We start from the raw sequence: 16,580 nt of genomic DNA, 5'->3' as shown, positions 1-16,580 counted from the left end.
AAGACATTATAAAAGGTGAAAAAAAGAGAGGATGAAATTGAAAAAAAAAAACTGTACTAACTCATATCATCCATTCTTTTCATCTAATTTTCAAAGCTAAATTCAATTGAGGAGTAAGTACAAACTAAAAATCATAGCCCTTTTAAAAAGAATACCACTTTATATGAGAAAAGTGAAAATGATTGAAAATTTTGGCCAACAAAATAACCCAACACTGCTAGATTTCAGATTTGATCCAAATTTCTTATGACATTTTATAATTTTTTGCCATTTACTACATGAAAAATGATAGCTTTAAATATTTACTTTACAGTTTGGTCATCAAAGATTCCCTACCCCCCACACAGTCCATCACAGTGTTCACAAAACCATATCTTTTTCACCGCGTGGGTTCTTTTAATTTCTTTTTACCCTAATTTATGAACATTCCTCCCTTTTTCTCTCTGCCAAAATCAATAAAAATCAAAACCCAATGGTGAAAGATAAACATTCACATTTGGAAAAAATAAAGAAATTTTCTATGATCCATTTCTTAAAAACATATTTGCATTTGCTTTTCCTTTTTCTTTTTGGCTGTTTTGTTTTCACTAAAATATCGAAAAAAGAAAAAAAAATTGTTTCAAGACATGTTAACATGAACACTGGCATTGGTGACAGAGTCACAAACAGGGCAAGTGCCTACCAGAGTGGACCCACACATTGTACAGAGACAGAGATGCCTGCATGGCAGCAACAGCACACTTGACTCTTTCTCCCCACACTTGCTACACTTCCTTCCATTATTATTACCGTTCCCAACCACCGCTGCCGTCGTATCCTGTGGCTGAGTAGGCGGCACCAGCACCTTGCGCCACCCTTCATCGCTGCTTCCACAGCTAGATTCCGCGTCGTCGGCCAACGCGGCCGCTCCTCCGCCGCTGGCGTGACGTTCCTCGCCGACGTGGGCAAGGACTTGTTCTAGATTGGTGCGTAAGGAATTGGCGGTGGCTTCGTTCGTTTGCGCCAAGTCCCTCCACAGTTGGTTCTCTAAATACAGGCTTTTCACTCTTTCTTGAAGAACCCAGTTCAGTTTCCCCATTCTTTGTATCTCTTCATCTTTTTCCTTCAGTTTCTTCATAACCCCTTCTTGGATCGCTGTAATCAACATCCTCGATTGCCTCTTCCTCCTTTCTTCAACCTCCAACCTCACTTTTTCTGTCTGCAATTAATGCACCAACAAAAAAATCATCAACATCAATAAATTACCATCTTAACCGACCATTAAGGCATTAGGGAAAAAGAAAAGAAGGGGTTTTTTTTTGTTTTTTCTTTGGCTTACATGTTGAGCAATGAAACGGTCGATTTCTTGTTGTTGTTGTTGTTGGATCTGGGAAAAGATATCATCGTCAAGAACAGAAGAAACCCCACAAAATTCGTTCTTTCGAGCAACTGTGTATGAATATGAATCCCTAGGCCTTTTCCTTGGGGCCGAGACTGGGATATTCATATTATAAGTAACCCCACTATCAGCTTTGGCTGAAATCGGATCACGTACAAGCGACTGATAAACTGCAGGAAAAATCTGTGAAACTTCTTGCTGCATCTGGGTATTGTGTATATTTCCACTCCCTTGATAACCTTTCATAAAATCTCTGCAAAAAACAAAACCACATGTCAAAAAACAAATCAAAACCCATTATGATCAATACAGTGATGGAGATGGATATTTTGAACTATACTCACCCATTAGGGATTAACTGAGGAGGGAAAAGATTCATATTACGAGCTTCGACTGCCATTGATTCTTTTGCTTTTAAGCGCTCTTTGATGTTTTAGAGTTTGTGAGAGAAAAAGGGAAGAGAGATATCAGGAGAGTTCTTTGGCTTTGAAGGAGGAGAGAACAAGCAAAAAGAGATCAACAATAAAACAACAGATTTATCAGGCCTTTGCTTTGGGTTTTAATAGAGAGAAAGTCAAAAAAGACTTTCCATTTTATTTTTTATTTTTTATTTTTTATAATTTACAAAATAAAAAAGAAAAAAAAAACATGGGTGGCAGGCAGTGGCAGATTTTGTCCTTTTAAGAGTTTAGATTAGATTAGATTAGGTTTATTATTATAATATTGTATAAAATAAATAATTTGTTTCTCTTTTTTTTCTTTAATTAATTAACTCGGTTTTTTTCTTGCCCCCGTGTTTGTCTCGGTAAAAGGGAAGTTACAAGGGCATTCAAGGAATTTAAACCTTCACTTTTCGGTTCTGGCAAACGTGGGATTTAGTGTTTTTAGCCAAAAACTGATACGGGGCTGTCATATTTTTTTAATCCTAGTAACTGACATGCGGCATATCCGCCACGTGTCATCAATAAACAGTCTTTGCCACGTAAGCCGGTAACTACGGTCCAAGAATATCAAAAAAAAAAAAGGTGAAGGGTCCGTCGTCAAAACGTGACCCTACAATGGACCCCACTACCTTCCCGCATGTGTGAAGCGTGGGATCTTTCTTGTTTTAGTAATAAATATATTTAAGAGAAAAAAAGAGGATAGTCCTCTAGTCTACGTTTGTGGGGCCAAGCTGAAGTTGCGGTTTCCCGTTTCGCTACCTTTGTGTCTCTGTTCTTTATTAATTATTTCAGACGGTGTCTGTGTACGGACAATTAGGCATAATAATAGTGGTTGTAGTGAGTGAATCATCTCTTGTGGGACCCTTACAATTTTTATTTCTTTTATTTTAAAAAAATTCCTATTTTAGATAATTAAGAGATTTATGGATAATTTAAATTTTTATAAATATATATATATATATATAAAAGTAGACAATTTTGTGTGACAGGTTAGGAGTTCAACTGGTTTGGCATGATATAGTTAGAAACGTAAGAGATTTTATGTGACATTTTTAATTACTCAGCATTTTATTTTTATTTTTTTCAGTTTAATTTCAGTTCCAAACGCATGATGTATATTAATAAATTAATAAATAAATGACGAAAATAATAATAACAAAAACGTTACCGTCCAAATCATAAGAGTTTGCTCTACTAAAATAAATTTTATTTATTTCATATAATTAATTCAGACGAAATTTTCAAAAAGAAAAAGAAATAGTTAATATTTATTTATATTATATGTAATAAATGTTTGATCGAATTAGTGTTATGAGTTAATTGAACATTAATTAGGTTGAAAAATAGTTAAAATCTCTCCTTTTAGTAAGTAATAAATATTATTTTGAGGGTGTATTTACCATTTTATTTTTATGTAAAATCTATAAAATTGATTTAAAATAAAATACGACGCTTAATTTTATAAATTCATTCGAACTCTTTTTTACCATCAAAATTGTATAAATATATTTATTATATAATTACCTAAATTTTAATAATGTTTTCTCCATTATTTCCTATTATTAGATACGAATTTAATTACTATAAGTTTAACTTATATAATCCATCCTTTCGGGAAAAAAAACCTATATAATTGATGAATGAGTATTACAAACGTGAATGATGATATTCGTGTATTGAAAATTAATGGATAAAGAAATCGAGTCGAATTTTAAATTTAAATTGCACTAATCGCGTTACCGTTAGGATTTTACTTTTCTTTTATAGAAAATTTTTAAACCGATAAAAGGATTTTTTAAATTTAAAAAGTAATGGATAATCTTTAGAAAAATGGATAAAAAGATCATCCACGGGATCTTGACCTTTTGGGTAGGTTTTTCTTTTCTTTTGAGCATACCTTTTAGATAGTTTTAAGTATACTACAACTAGAAATATATATATATATATATATATATATATGAGAGAATATAAAGTAGAATCGAATCAAATTAATTCAAATTATAAATAGATGAAGATTCAAAATTTAATTAAAAAATTTATATGATAATCGCATGCGTGTTAAGATTAGAGATTAAGTATATAACAATTGCATATAGTAAAATTTAATCTTCAGTATTTAAAGGCGTAAAGCTTCAACATTTGCCAACAATACTAAAACGTATCCATCTTTAGTTAATTTGGAAGGCTAATCTTATAACTTAACATTATATAATTTTCAAAAATTCATCAATGTGGGATTAATTTAATTGTAAAGTAGTGGTAATAAAATTGTAATATTCTAAATTTAAATCTCATGTTGTAATTTTATTTCTTTGGTGTAAAAAGAAATTAAATAAACTAGCTACAAAAAATTAAACTGTCCCCTCCAATAGGGAAACCTCAAACAAGTTTAAACCATTTCGTATGTCTTGTATCAATCTGACCAAACTATCAACATCCTGGTTATTTTCTCTAGATATATGGCATACACTTCAATGTCTAAATTGCACCAAAAATTGATGAATTTTTCTTATCAAAGTAGGATTGGAACTCTCGAAAGAATTCTTCCGAATGATCTTATTTACCTCAAGATTATCAATTTGAATCAAGACATCATCATAACCCCGATCATTTAGAAGAACCAACCCATTTAAGATGTCTCATAATTTAGTATCGAAAACAGAACCATTCCTTGAATACCTATTAAAGCTGAGAATCAATTTTTTTTTTAAGTGTGAGAATTGATAAGGGTTGTGGATTGAGATAAGGAATCAAATAAAGGCTATAATTATGATGAATTTCATAATGGAGATGACTCTATACATATACAAATGCTTCCCACTTGTTTTTAATTTTCACTGCCTTTTTTCGTGTTTTGCGATGCCTTTTAGAAGCTGAATTCACGTAATAAAAGCATGGATGATGTCCTTTTTCTTTTCTTGCTTTCCAAACAGCCCCAAGTTTGTCGATGCCATACCGGGCCTTATAATTCCCCATCAAGGTTAAACGTTAAAACTTGTCCATGAAGTTACTGTGTCAAAAACATATGGAAAGAAGGTCAAGACGACACATGCAATTCATTGTATTGGGATTGATGAAATAAAAATATAATAATAAATGAAAGTTATGGCAGTGAAGAAATCAATGAAAGTTGATTTAAATAGGTGACAGACAAGTCAAGATGATGCATTAAATCCAAAATTCTTCCCAGTCCCAGCAGCGACCAAACTTTAGGGTCCCCCCACATTAATAAAGTGGGAAAAATAATCTTATACAAACCATAATCACCATGGGAGCCTGTTGACCAAATGTATGCAATTCAATCTGTATATATGCATGGGAATGGGATATAGATCAGTAGAATAGTCATAGTCACCCCCGCAATGCCACCACTCTATGTATCTATTTGAATTCCCTCTCACACACGCACTTTCAAAAGAAGTGTAAAAATTGATGCATCAAAAAGAAAATATTGGGACTTAATTGTCACCCACCGCCAACGAAGATAGATATATAGAGAGAGATAAAGCTTGATGGGTTCCCCACATCCCACTACCACCGTCCCTCTTTCTCATCTTTCATTATTTGTTCTTTTCTTTTTTGGTCGTTTGTTGCATTATTGCATTGGCTTCCATCATGTCTGGTTTGGGATTTTTCACTTTTAACCCTCTCCTCTAAAAGATGACATAAAAAATTTAACCATCCACCAAGAAGAGATGTACACCAAAAATAAAATAACACCAATGTAGAATGAAAGATGAAATGATGGGCTATATTCATGATTGGTCCCATTAAATGCCTATTTTACGCTTGATTATTTGTAAAAGTGTATTGGAGTTGTTTCTGATAAAAATTCTACTTATTTTTATTCTTAAAAATTGGTGCGGTCGATGAAATAGTCAAACTGTTAACATACAGAGACAAGTTTTTAACAGAAGGGTAAAATTGCTTTTTAATCTTACTCCTAGTAGAAAGGCTTTCATGGTACTTTTTTCAACAATTTAATCATTTAATGTAAAAGGAATTTTATTAAAGTAGATTATATGACATTAAAAAAGGTCGATCACATAGCTAATGTTACACGCGTGAAAAGTCATATAAGCATATAAAAATGTTAAAGTCTAGGGTTGCAACACCATCTCATTTTAAGCATAACGAAAGTCGATACTTCTTTTTGTTTACATAATTTCCATTAGTCACGTGATTAAGTCTTTGTATTTTGAAAATACCACATAATTCAACTTAACGAAATTTTTTTTATGGTACCAAAATTAAAAGAGCTAAGGTACCAAAATTGAACATGAATTAAACCGGATTATAAATCAATTAAATAGTTTTATTTTGAAAATGAGTATAGATTATCTAATATATGGTATGTACCCAGAAGTTTCAAGGGGGATTCCTAGAAAACCCAAAGGTTTTTTTTTTCAGCTTTAAAAGTACACGCATGTGGGGTTTACAGCAACAAAAGCCACAATAGCTAAGCTAGGCTGCCCACTTTATTCTTCATTGTATTATATCTTGGAAGGTAGGTTTTATATGCATTATATGTCGACCACTGGGATATCCCATGAATCATCATATGATTCAAAAAGCTCTCAAAATATGTGTGTGTGGAGCCATCAGTTTTTTATGGAAGCAACTAATAAGAAGAATAATGAAGGTCTACTCTCTCATCTCATCCACCCATTTTGGTTGAATTATATTGGGTTTTTTTTTTAATTATTATTATTCTCTTTAGGTCTTTATGCTCCTAATTTTCTAATTCAAATGTAATCTTTGAGACATGAAAATGGAAACAGATCATCCCTTTAGCACAAGTGTGTGGGAAGAGCCTTTTAAAGTGGGTGACTAAATGATAGTAAATTGGACGAAAAAGAAATTCATTGATAAAGTGTTTATGCTTTTTTAGTAAGATGGAAAATGAACTAAAACTGGGTCCTCCAAAAAACCCCATAGTTTTTGGATGTGCAATTGGCCTGTGATTATTCACATAATTGAAAGAAAAAAAAAGTGTTCAAGTAATCATATTCTTTAAGGGTAAACTATAAAAAATTGTGATTTTTATTTGCCTTAGATTATATTTTAGTTACTGATGGTTGGAATGTTACGTTTTAGTCACTTACATTATCGTTTTGTTATGAAGTGGTCACTCTACCATTAAATTCCGCTACCTCCCTAACAGCAGTCCTACGTGGCAATCCAAATGGGTTTTAAATGCCAACTTGGATGTCCAGTTGTTGGGATAAAAATGGGTTTTTAATTAAATAAATTTAATTTGGACTGCTACGTAGGACTGTCGTTAGGGAGGCAACAGAGCTTAACGGTAGAGTGACCATTTCGTAGCAAAACAATAATATAAGTGACTAAAACGTAACATTTTAACATAAATGACTAAAATATAATCCGAGGTAAATAAAAGTGATTATTTTTATAATTTACCCTATTCTTTAAAATAAACCCAAAGCGATCTGATAATGCAGAATTTACCCTAAATAAGTTCCAACCAGTGGCCCCTTGGTTTCACTTTTTAACATCGTTGATTAGTTCAAAAACTGACCCTAAATGAATGAAATTTGGTCAGTAAGTACCCCAAAGAGATAGGCACCACCTACTGATGTAATTGATTTTGGCATGTTTTATTTTAATCATTTTGGACTGTCACACACCCACCTTTTGATAAAATTAATGTGAGGAGATAGGTATTTAAAGTTTTGGTTTCCAAGAAACAACGGAAACCAATATGTGGGGACAAAGTTCATTGGATGTTGCTGCAATTTTCTGACAAATGAACATTGCTTCTATATGGTTTAATTTAAAAATTAAAAGGCATTTCCTTTGAAGTCATTAAATTTGCAGGCGGTCCACTACTTTTTCATCTTTTTTAACATTTCCTTTCAGTAGTCCTTTTCAGATTCTCCCTTCTAAGAAACTGCCAAATTGTAAGATATTTATTGTACAACCATAACTTACTTGGATTCTTAAACCTATGCTTCCAGTCGAATAATTTCTAAGTACGAACTACACGTTATATGCATTGCATACGACCGTCCCATCTTTTCCATAAAATTTGTCCACCTCTCTATATACACACATATGTATTTATGTACGTTGGAGTTTATCCTAATGTCTTCATCTCCGACCATGAAAAAGGGACAAACAACTTTGAAGCTTTGCCCTAACCCTAACGATGGTGATGGGATATCAAGTCATTTTCTTGATAGAATTTTTTTCATTTTAAGGCTGCTGAAAGTTTGTTCTTCTTTTGTTTGAGTGTGTTGTCATTAGCCACGTTCTTCACCAAAATTAATGTTAACACCATTTTGGACCAATCTTTTAATGATGTGGATTGGTAATAATAATGTAGTCTAAATATGTCTTTATCTTAAAAAAGTTGGGTTACTTTGGCTTTACTTGTAATTCAATATATATAAAAGAAACATGTTTGTCGATTGAGTCTTAATTCGATCAGTATGAGTATTGTTGTTATTGTAGAAGGACATCGGTTTGAGTGCGCTGAAACGAATTCTTCTCCTATTTATAGGTTGGAGAGAGACTATATATGAATAATTCTAAATACTATATAAAAAAAATAGATATAATCATAACATATAAATTTTTCGGTAGGACAACTATAATAAAATTGTAGGTACATGTAATGAATATTTGCAGTCGGTTTTCATTTTAATCACAATTATTACCTAAATTAAAGGGGAGGTCATTTTCTTTGACTAATTATAAGCTCTCTAAGATACACAATATCTATATATTTAAATGCAGTTGCCTTCGCACACACAGGATCCGCCCAACACGTCTATTTATATTATTAATCCTACTATCCTACCCTAGTTACACATGATTGACTCGTAATTTACTTAATTAATCCCATATTTAAAAAACAACAACTATTAATTAGACCACGAACTAGATTTTGGCTTAATGGTAAAAATGAGGTTTGAGAAACTGTCACTCTAAATTTGAGTTTTATTTGTGTAAATCACGTCTATTTATATTTTGTTCTCTCTACTAAAAAATAAATAAATTAGTCCCTATACGTTAAATCAAAGAGCAAATTGGTCATTTTCATTAAAAATTTCATCCATTTGTATTGTAAAAAAATGACGTAGTTAACAGAATAACTAAACAATAACACATGACATATCTTACCTATATTTAACAATAGAAATGGAAGAAATTTTTCACAGAATGACCAATTTGCTCTTTGATCTAATGTAAAAGAACTAATTTACCCATATTTTCATTAAAGTGGACAAAATGTAATCCGACTTTTAATACAGGGGCCTCCATGATTCTTACATGTTTGCATAGTGAGTTAACTATTCTGTCCGTATTTATAATTATTGATGTGATTAAAATTTAGTTTGATTAGAATAAGAAACTCTACGTTTTGAGTATTTGTTAAGAGGCTAATGATGCAAAGGTCGGCAGTTTTGAATGTTCTTTCTTGAAGGTGACCAAATGAATATCTTTTGGAAGCAATATGTACACGTAATTCACTTGTTTTTGGGCACCATGATCAGGATATGTATGTACTATTAAAATTAGCCGTCCATGTTGAGACACGCTATTGAATTTGATGGTCTAGAATTTAACAAAATTAAATTTTGAACAACTTTCCAATGGTAAAGAAAAATTAACTAAAGTTGACCCAAATGAGCTTTCATGCATGCAACAATATTATACATCATTTCAGAAATTTTAATTCATCTTTTTTCTAACATTAATCTCATTATAGATTCTTATCATATCTGTTTTTTTTATACAATGCTTAGAACTACCCACAGCCCCTCCTCAACCTTTAAATAGGAGGATAATGCGCTTCAACGCACTCGAATTCATGTCCTCTTGCATTAATAACAATGTCGATGCCAATCGAATTAAGACTCAATCAACAGTAATTTATCTTTTTAACAAGTACCAATCAATTTCAATCATGGCACGTTGGTGTCACTAGACAAAATTTATATATGCTTCAAATCGATTGACAAGAAGTTCAAGGTTCGATTTTTATGTTTATAAAACTATTCCTTTATCGTAATGTAATTATTTGCTTGTATTGGAAACAAAAATTCAATCACAGCTGCCAGGGACATGGCTCCACTAAAATGGAAAATTACACGTCTGACCTTTTAAGTTTTATAAAACTATAAGTTGGTAATGGTAAAATTGCACTTTGGCCCTTGAAATGAAAATAATTAATTTAACCCTTTAAAAATTATAAAACTATAAGCTAATAAAATGAAGTTAGGTAAAAGTACCATGGAGGCCCCCTATACTAGGAGTTAAATTACATTTTGCCCTCTCAACTCAAAAAAGGGCAAATTAGTCATTGTCGTTTTTTCAAAGAACAAATTGGTCCTTTCTATCAAAAAATTTATCCAATTGCTTTGTTAAAAACTGGCGTGATTGAAAAATTAATCGGATAGTAACATATGACGTGCTACGTTTATCTCATGCTGATGTGCAGATGCCCATTTTTAACAGTAGAAATGGATGAAATTTTTAACAGAAGGGTCAATATGCTTTTTAATTTAATGTACAATGATAGGTGTTAAATAGTGGCATAATTTGTCACGTTACCCAATAATAGGTTGCTACTTTCAAAGTCGAAAGGTTTATTTTTTCTTTCAGCTTTTCTCCGGCTGAGTGATTAATTTCCTTTTCTTCCACTATCAACCGAAGTTGTTGTCTCTGTAGGCGATTGACATCCTTTTCGGCCAGAACATTGCACCGAAGTGTACCTCTCCATTCACTCTTTCAATTGTTCAAATTAGATTTCTTAAAAAGCTTTTCAAAAGTCATGAAAATGTCTCCAAATTTTTGAACTTTTCTAACCCCGATCTAAAGATCCGACCGTCGTGTAGCTTTGAAAATAACTCCTCCTCAATGTAATAAATCTCTTCATCATTCAAATCTCCCAAATGATTCCCAAAAATCTCCACATGGATTTTTGCTTTTAATTTTCTCCTTTTCTTTTTCTTTCTATTTCCTAGGATAATACAACGATCAATACCCATTAAAAAATTCCACAACGACCACGTTTTAGATTTCGTTTGCTATTTCCGTCCCAACTGCAACAAATGGCGCCCCAGAAAATAATAAACAGGCCACTCCTTTCTCGTCTCACAACACCCACCACATCAGCTTCGTCCTCCTTAGCTACACCTGGGACGATAGAGGTAGAGGAACCAATTTATGTCAAATTAAAATAGAAATATTAAATCTTAGATTTCCGCATACTAAAGGGACTGAAATTAAAATTAAACCAAATGAATTATAAATTGGTAGATTAATAGTTGCTTTTATTTACCACATTTTATTACAGAGCATAAAGCATGGTGATTTGGAAAATTAGGTCATTAAAAGCCCCACATTAGCATCATCATCCATCATTAGCTTATGGTATAAAATAAAGAAATTATAAAATAGTCCGTCAACTAAATAATTTTTAATCCTAATTCTGAAATTGCAATAATGGGTTTAATCATCTACACATGCCCTTTACTTTTTCTTTTTAATTTTTAATGAAATTTTATAAATAATGGGGCTTCCCTTTCTTACAAATTTAGACAACAATCAATCGAAGCATACAATTGTTAAAATAAAATTAAATACAAGTTAGGTAGCTTATCTAAATCACGAGATAAGTCGATTACTGTACTTGAAATTGAAATTTTATGACAATATTCAGACAAGAAAAACAAAGCAGTGTTTGGTGAAACGAAAACCTCGTTGCGATGTTACCTGTATAACATGACAATATTCAGACAATAATGTCCACACATCTAACAAATTCATTCTCAATTTAATATGTTTATATTTATATTGATAATGCAAATATATTGTTTTTTTTTAATATTGTTGAAAAATCGATACATGTTTAAGTTTATATATTCAATTTAAAAAAAATTAAGGAGGCGTTTTAAATTATTGCTGTTGATAGTTTGCAACGTTGAAAAATCCCACATTGCTAAAAATATGTAAAGTAAAAGGTTTATATATGATGTTCTTATAATCTTGTGTGCTTGGTTTTCTGTGATTAGTTCTTATATCTTTTAAGGTTTTAAGGGAAGTGTTTCATAATTCAAGTCGTATTTTTCGATCCATAACATTAAGATAGTACGCAAAACTTTTGAGACACTCGAAAAAAACAATATTTTTGTGTTATTACTGCGTATATTCTTAACAATATAAACTTTAATACATTTGAAGATGTAATATGTTAGATCAAACAACTTCCAAATTACTCAACACCTTTTGAGATTTTGAGAAGAGTTGCTCTTTGGAGAGTACAGTACGATGAAAGTTGTAAGCTTTGTTTGGGGGGAGTTATTGTCTATCGTTGGCCTCTCTGGTAGAATCAGTCGGGGGACTGAGAGGCGGTGATTTACCCTGTGGTGAATGTCAGCGGTTTGAGTCCACTTATCTCCAACTCGTGAACTTAACCAAAAGAAAGCTATATGATAGTACCCAATATTTCCGATTTGGCAGTTAGTTCGATCTATGATTTATCATTAATGGACATTGATAAGATCCTTCCATTTCATTTAGTAGCACCTTAAGATGGCATAGCCTTAAATTAAAGGAAAGTAAAGTTAAGGGCAAGGTGCAAACGAGGAAAGGCTTACGGTGAATACCTAAGCACCTAGAGATGAGGAAGGGTGTAATAAGCGACAAAATGCTTCAGGGAGTTGAAAATAAGCGTAGATCCGGAGATTCCCGAATAGGTCAACCTCGTGAATTGCTGTTGAATCCATAGGCAGACAAGAGACAACCTGGCGAACTGAAACATCTTAGTAGCTGAAAGAAAAGAAAGCAAAAGTGATTCCTGTAGTAGCGGCGAGCGAAACGGGAGCAACCTAAATTGTGAAAATGGGGTTGTGGGAGAGCAATAAAGCGTCGTGCTGCTAAGCAAAACGGTGAAATGCCAAACCCTAGATGGCAATAGTCTAGTAGCCGAAAGCATCACTAGCTTATGCTCTGACCCGAGTAGCATGGGGCATGTGGAATCTTGTGTGAATCAACAAGGACCACCTTGCAAGGCTAAATACTCCTAGGTGACCGATAGCGAAGTAGTATTGTGAGGGAATGGTGAAAAGAACCGTTGTTGGGGAGTGAAATAGAACATGAAACCGTAAACTCCCAAGCAGTGGGAGGAGCCAAGGGCTCTAACCGTGTGCCTGTTGAAGAATGAGCCGGCGACTCATAAGCAGTAGCTTAGTTAAGGGAACTCACTGGAGCCATAGCGAAAGTGAGTATTCATTGGGCAATTGTCACTGTTTATGGACCCAAACCTAGGTGGTCTATCCATGACCAGGATGAAGCTTAGGTGAAACTAAGTGGAGGTCCGAACCGACTGGTGTTGAAGAATCAGCGGATGAGTTATGGTTAGGGGTGAAATTCTATTCGAACCCAAAGCTAGTTAGTTCTCCTCGAAATGCATTGAGGCGCAACAGTTGACTAGACATCTAGAGGTAAAGCACTGTTTCGGTGTGGGCCGCGAGAGTGGTACCAAATCGAGGCAAACTCTGAATACTAGATATGACCTCAAAATAACAGGGTCGAGGTCGACCAGTAAGACGATAGGGGATAAGCTTCATCGTCAAGAGGGAAAAAACCCAAATTACCAACTAAGGCCCCTAAATGACCGCTTAGTCATAAAGGAGGTAGGGGTGTAGAGACAGCCAGAAGGTTTGCCTAGAAGCAACCAACCTTGAAAGAGTGTATAATAGTTCACTGATCGAGCGCTCTTGCGCCGAAGATGAACGGGGCTAAACGATTTGTCGAAGCTGTAAGATGTAAAAATGCATCAGTAGGAGAGTATTTCGCCTTAGGGGAAAACACCTGCGTGAGCGGGAGTAGACGAAGCGGGAGCGAACGTATGCTGATTGGTATTAATTAATTTACTTGTTCTTTTTTCCATTATTTTAAAATCAGGGTAGTGCCTAAAATCGAAGATAATAGTAATTTTCTTTTAATTTTGAAAGAATTTGAGCATTTGTAAATAATTAAATATGATAATTGTGTTGGAATATTTGTGAGATATACTAAAACGAATAAAAAAAATTAAAATTTAATGTGTTAATTAATTGAAGTTAATTTAGTATTCTGGGAAATCTGAAATACAGAAAATCGATTAAAATTATGAAATAGTTTATTGGAGATAATGTCCTTGCAGGTGAATCGAATTTCATGAATTTAAAATGATCGTATGCTATTAAATATCTTCACCCAATATATTTATATACGTATATTCTTTCATGTGAAAGTAGTTAAGAATAAAAAAGTTAAACATAATATATATGATAAATATAGGTACATGTAAATTAGTTCGCATACATTAGATTAAAAATAAGCAGATACTTTCTGTTCAAAATTTATGTAGTGACAGAATAATGAAACATTTACCTATGATATGTCATGGGTATCTTGTATTAAAATATAATAACCAATTTTTACAGTAAAAATATGTTTTAGTAATACTTTTATCTATATAGGACAAAGAATCAAGTCATCTCACATGCAGCAGAGATGCACTGTTTGAAGAAGAGAGATGTTTATATAAATATTCCAAGTTATTTGATTGCTGTTTGACCCAATATCTGAGCTTTTGCAGGACAGGAAAAAATAGCAGAAGCAGCAGTTGATTTTTTTGCAGAATTTAATGAAGTGGACAGAGAGGCAAAGCACATGCATTATCACTTTATTCTTTTTTTATAAAGAAGTTTTTTGAGGGGCAAAATTATTAATAGCAATGACACCAAGATTCCTTAGATTTTGTAATTGTGTTGAATAAGGCAAATGGGAGCAGGAAGCTACTCAGAGATTGATTTGGGTTTTTTTGGTTTTATTGTTGGTTTCAATGACAATTTCTTTTTTCCTGAATGGGTCCCTTGACAGGGAAAGAATGTTGTGAAAGGATTTTGATGCCTAAAATTATAAATGAAAAAAAAAAGGAATGGAGTGGAAGACAAGTTTGAGAGAGAGATTTGTGTTAATGAGTGACCAGATAGAGATGGTGCAAGAAATGAAGAGGGCAATAATGGGGACAAAAGCTAACATCTGTGGCCCATAAGACTTTAATATGATTCAGCCATGGCCACTTTTACATGGTTGTGAATTAATGAGAGATTTGAGGCCAAGTCAAGGCAGTGGATCCAAGAAAAATCCCAGGTCAAGTCATTAACCCCCCCTTTGGTTGGTGGGTGGATACCTTGTTAATGCAAGCGTAATTTCCTTTCATTTGGTAAACCCTTTCTTCATTGTGGGTTGGTGGGTGGGTGTATTCATCTTTCTTATATTGCTTGGTCTGGTCTTACAAGTTGGGAGATACCTTTTAGTCAAAAGTTATAAGCAACCATTGAAATTTGCATTTTTGTTTGTGGATTATTCAATCCTCATTGACCATGGTCAAGTTAATGCTAGTAAAAACAAGTTGTATATCATGTTTGATTGTGTTATTTTCATTCAAATAAACCGAAGTAGTCTTCTCCTTTTTATTCAAAAATGAAGAAAACTGGTTGGGGCTTCTGAATTGATCTCGCCCGTTCATAATTTCAATTTTGATTTGTTGAGTAATAACTTAAGCCTTCAATAAAATACTCCTTGTAGAATATCAATAGATATTTCAACCCATTGTTTTCTATTACGAAAAAAATAAAACATTCCATTAGCTCATAAATCATGACACGAATTAGATCTCTCTATATCTATGAAAGAAAGAATAAAAAAAGATTTTTTTTATTCTTTGTTGTTTCTTTTTCGTTCCTATTCTGCTTTCGGATATGATAAAACCACAAATGGGGCTTAAACTAAAAAATAGTAAAGGATTATTTCGTTCCTGATAAGCATTACTTTAATCGGCAGATAGGAGAATACTCTGGATCAGAATCATGGGGAGTACTGCCTAATCATTTCTACGAATTTAAAGCCCCAATTAGTATTCTTTTTATGTTATCTAGAAGCCTTTTTTTTTATATAATTTACATAATCTTCATTACCCATCCTTTATGTATTTTGGTGTTCCTAACCATCCACTCGTTTTTCGTTCAATCTTTATCTTGTAACTCAGAAGATTTGTAAATAAGTGTTCTCATAGACCCTTTTTCACGCTATTAATGATGTAAAGCGAAACCAAATTGTGAATGGTTTGAATTTACTATGTTAGGATTGAGCGATTCGGAAAAAAATTCAAATTTTGAGTTAACTGTATCGAGTTATTTAAGTGAATTTGAATAAGTAATTCAAGTTTCGAGTTGAATTTTACAATTCAAATAACATATTTATTTAAATACTCCTTTGGTCCTTGTCAATTTTGAAAATGAGTAAATTGGTCTCTCCACAAAAATTTAAAATAATTTTAAAAATTCAAATTTTATAAAATTCCAAAATTTATATTTTAAAAAGTTTTAAAATATTAAAATATATATATAAAGAAAGTTAAAATTTTAAAATTTTTCTAGTATAATAATTTTAAGAACCTAAATAAGTTGATTAATGATTAAAGTTTATCATACTAAAGTATCTTTTTTTTTTTGCTTTGAAAAAGTTTTCAAATATATATGGTTTCAAATTTATGTACTATAACATGGAATTAGTTATACCGTAACAGTATTTTAATTTGACATGTTTAATTTTTTAATTTGACCCGAACAATTTCACTCGATTCGAATCGAAAATTTTAAATCGAGTTAAGATGATAAAATAGGACCCGTCAACTCGATTAATACAAAAATTTTTCACCCGATTCGATTTGATTC

General features: G+C 32.6%; 1 protein-coding gene across 1 annotated transcript; it reads right to left on the bottom strand.

The window, feature by feature from the left end:
• Positions 1-495: 495 nt before the first annotated feature.
• On the bottom strand, positions 496-1,917 carry LOC105776197 (BOI-related E3 ubiquitin-protein ligase 1). Its single transcript, XM_012598730.2, has 3 exons — positions 1,723-1,917; positions 1,319-1,631; positions 496-1,198 (listed from the first exon to the last, which is right to left on the bottom strand). Exons 1-3 carry the CDS (start codon positions 1,776-1,778, stop codon positions 620-622), a joined length of 948 nt encoding a protein of 315 aa, XP_012454184.1. The 5' UTR covers positions 1,779-1,917; the 3' UTR covers positions 496-619.
• Between the last annotated feature and the right edge of the window lie 14,663 nt (positions 1,918-16,580).

This window comes from Gossypium raimondii, chromosome 10 (genome assembly GCF_025698545.1).
Source record: "Gossypium raimondii isolate GPD5lz chromosome 10, ASM2569854v1, whole genome shotgun sequence".
Classification (NCBI taxonomy): domain Eukaryota; kingdom Viridiplantae; phylum Streptophyta; class Magnoliopsida; order Malvales; family Malvaceae; genus Gossypium; species Gossypium raimondii.
The sequence above is the reverse complement of the archived record's forward strand: the minus strand, read 5'-3'. Positions and strand labels throughout refer to the sequence as shown.

Excerpts from the sequence above, each read along its gene's own strand:
- LOC105776197 (XM_012598730.2), bottom strand. The coding sequence starts at position 1,778 with ATGGCAGTCGAAGCTCGTAATATGAATCTTTTCCCTCCTCAGTTAATC. Across the intron at positions 1,632-1,722 it reads CCTCAGTTAATCCCTAATGG|AGATTTTATGAAAGGTTATC; the intron begins GTGAGTATAGTT and ends TGTTTTTTGCAG. Across the intron at positions 1,199-1,318 it reads ACCGTTTCATTGCTCAACAT|ACAGAAAAAGTGAGGTTGGA; the intron begins GTAAGCCAAAGA and ends CATTAATTGCAG.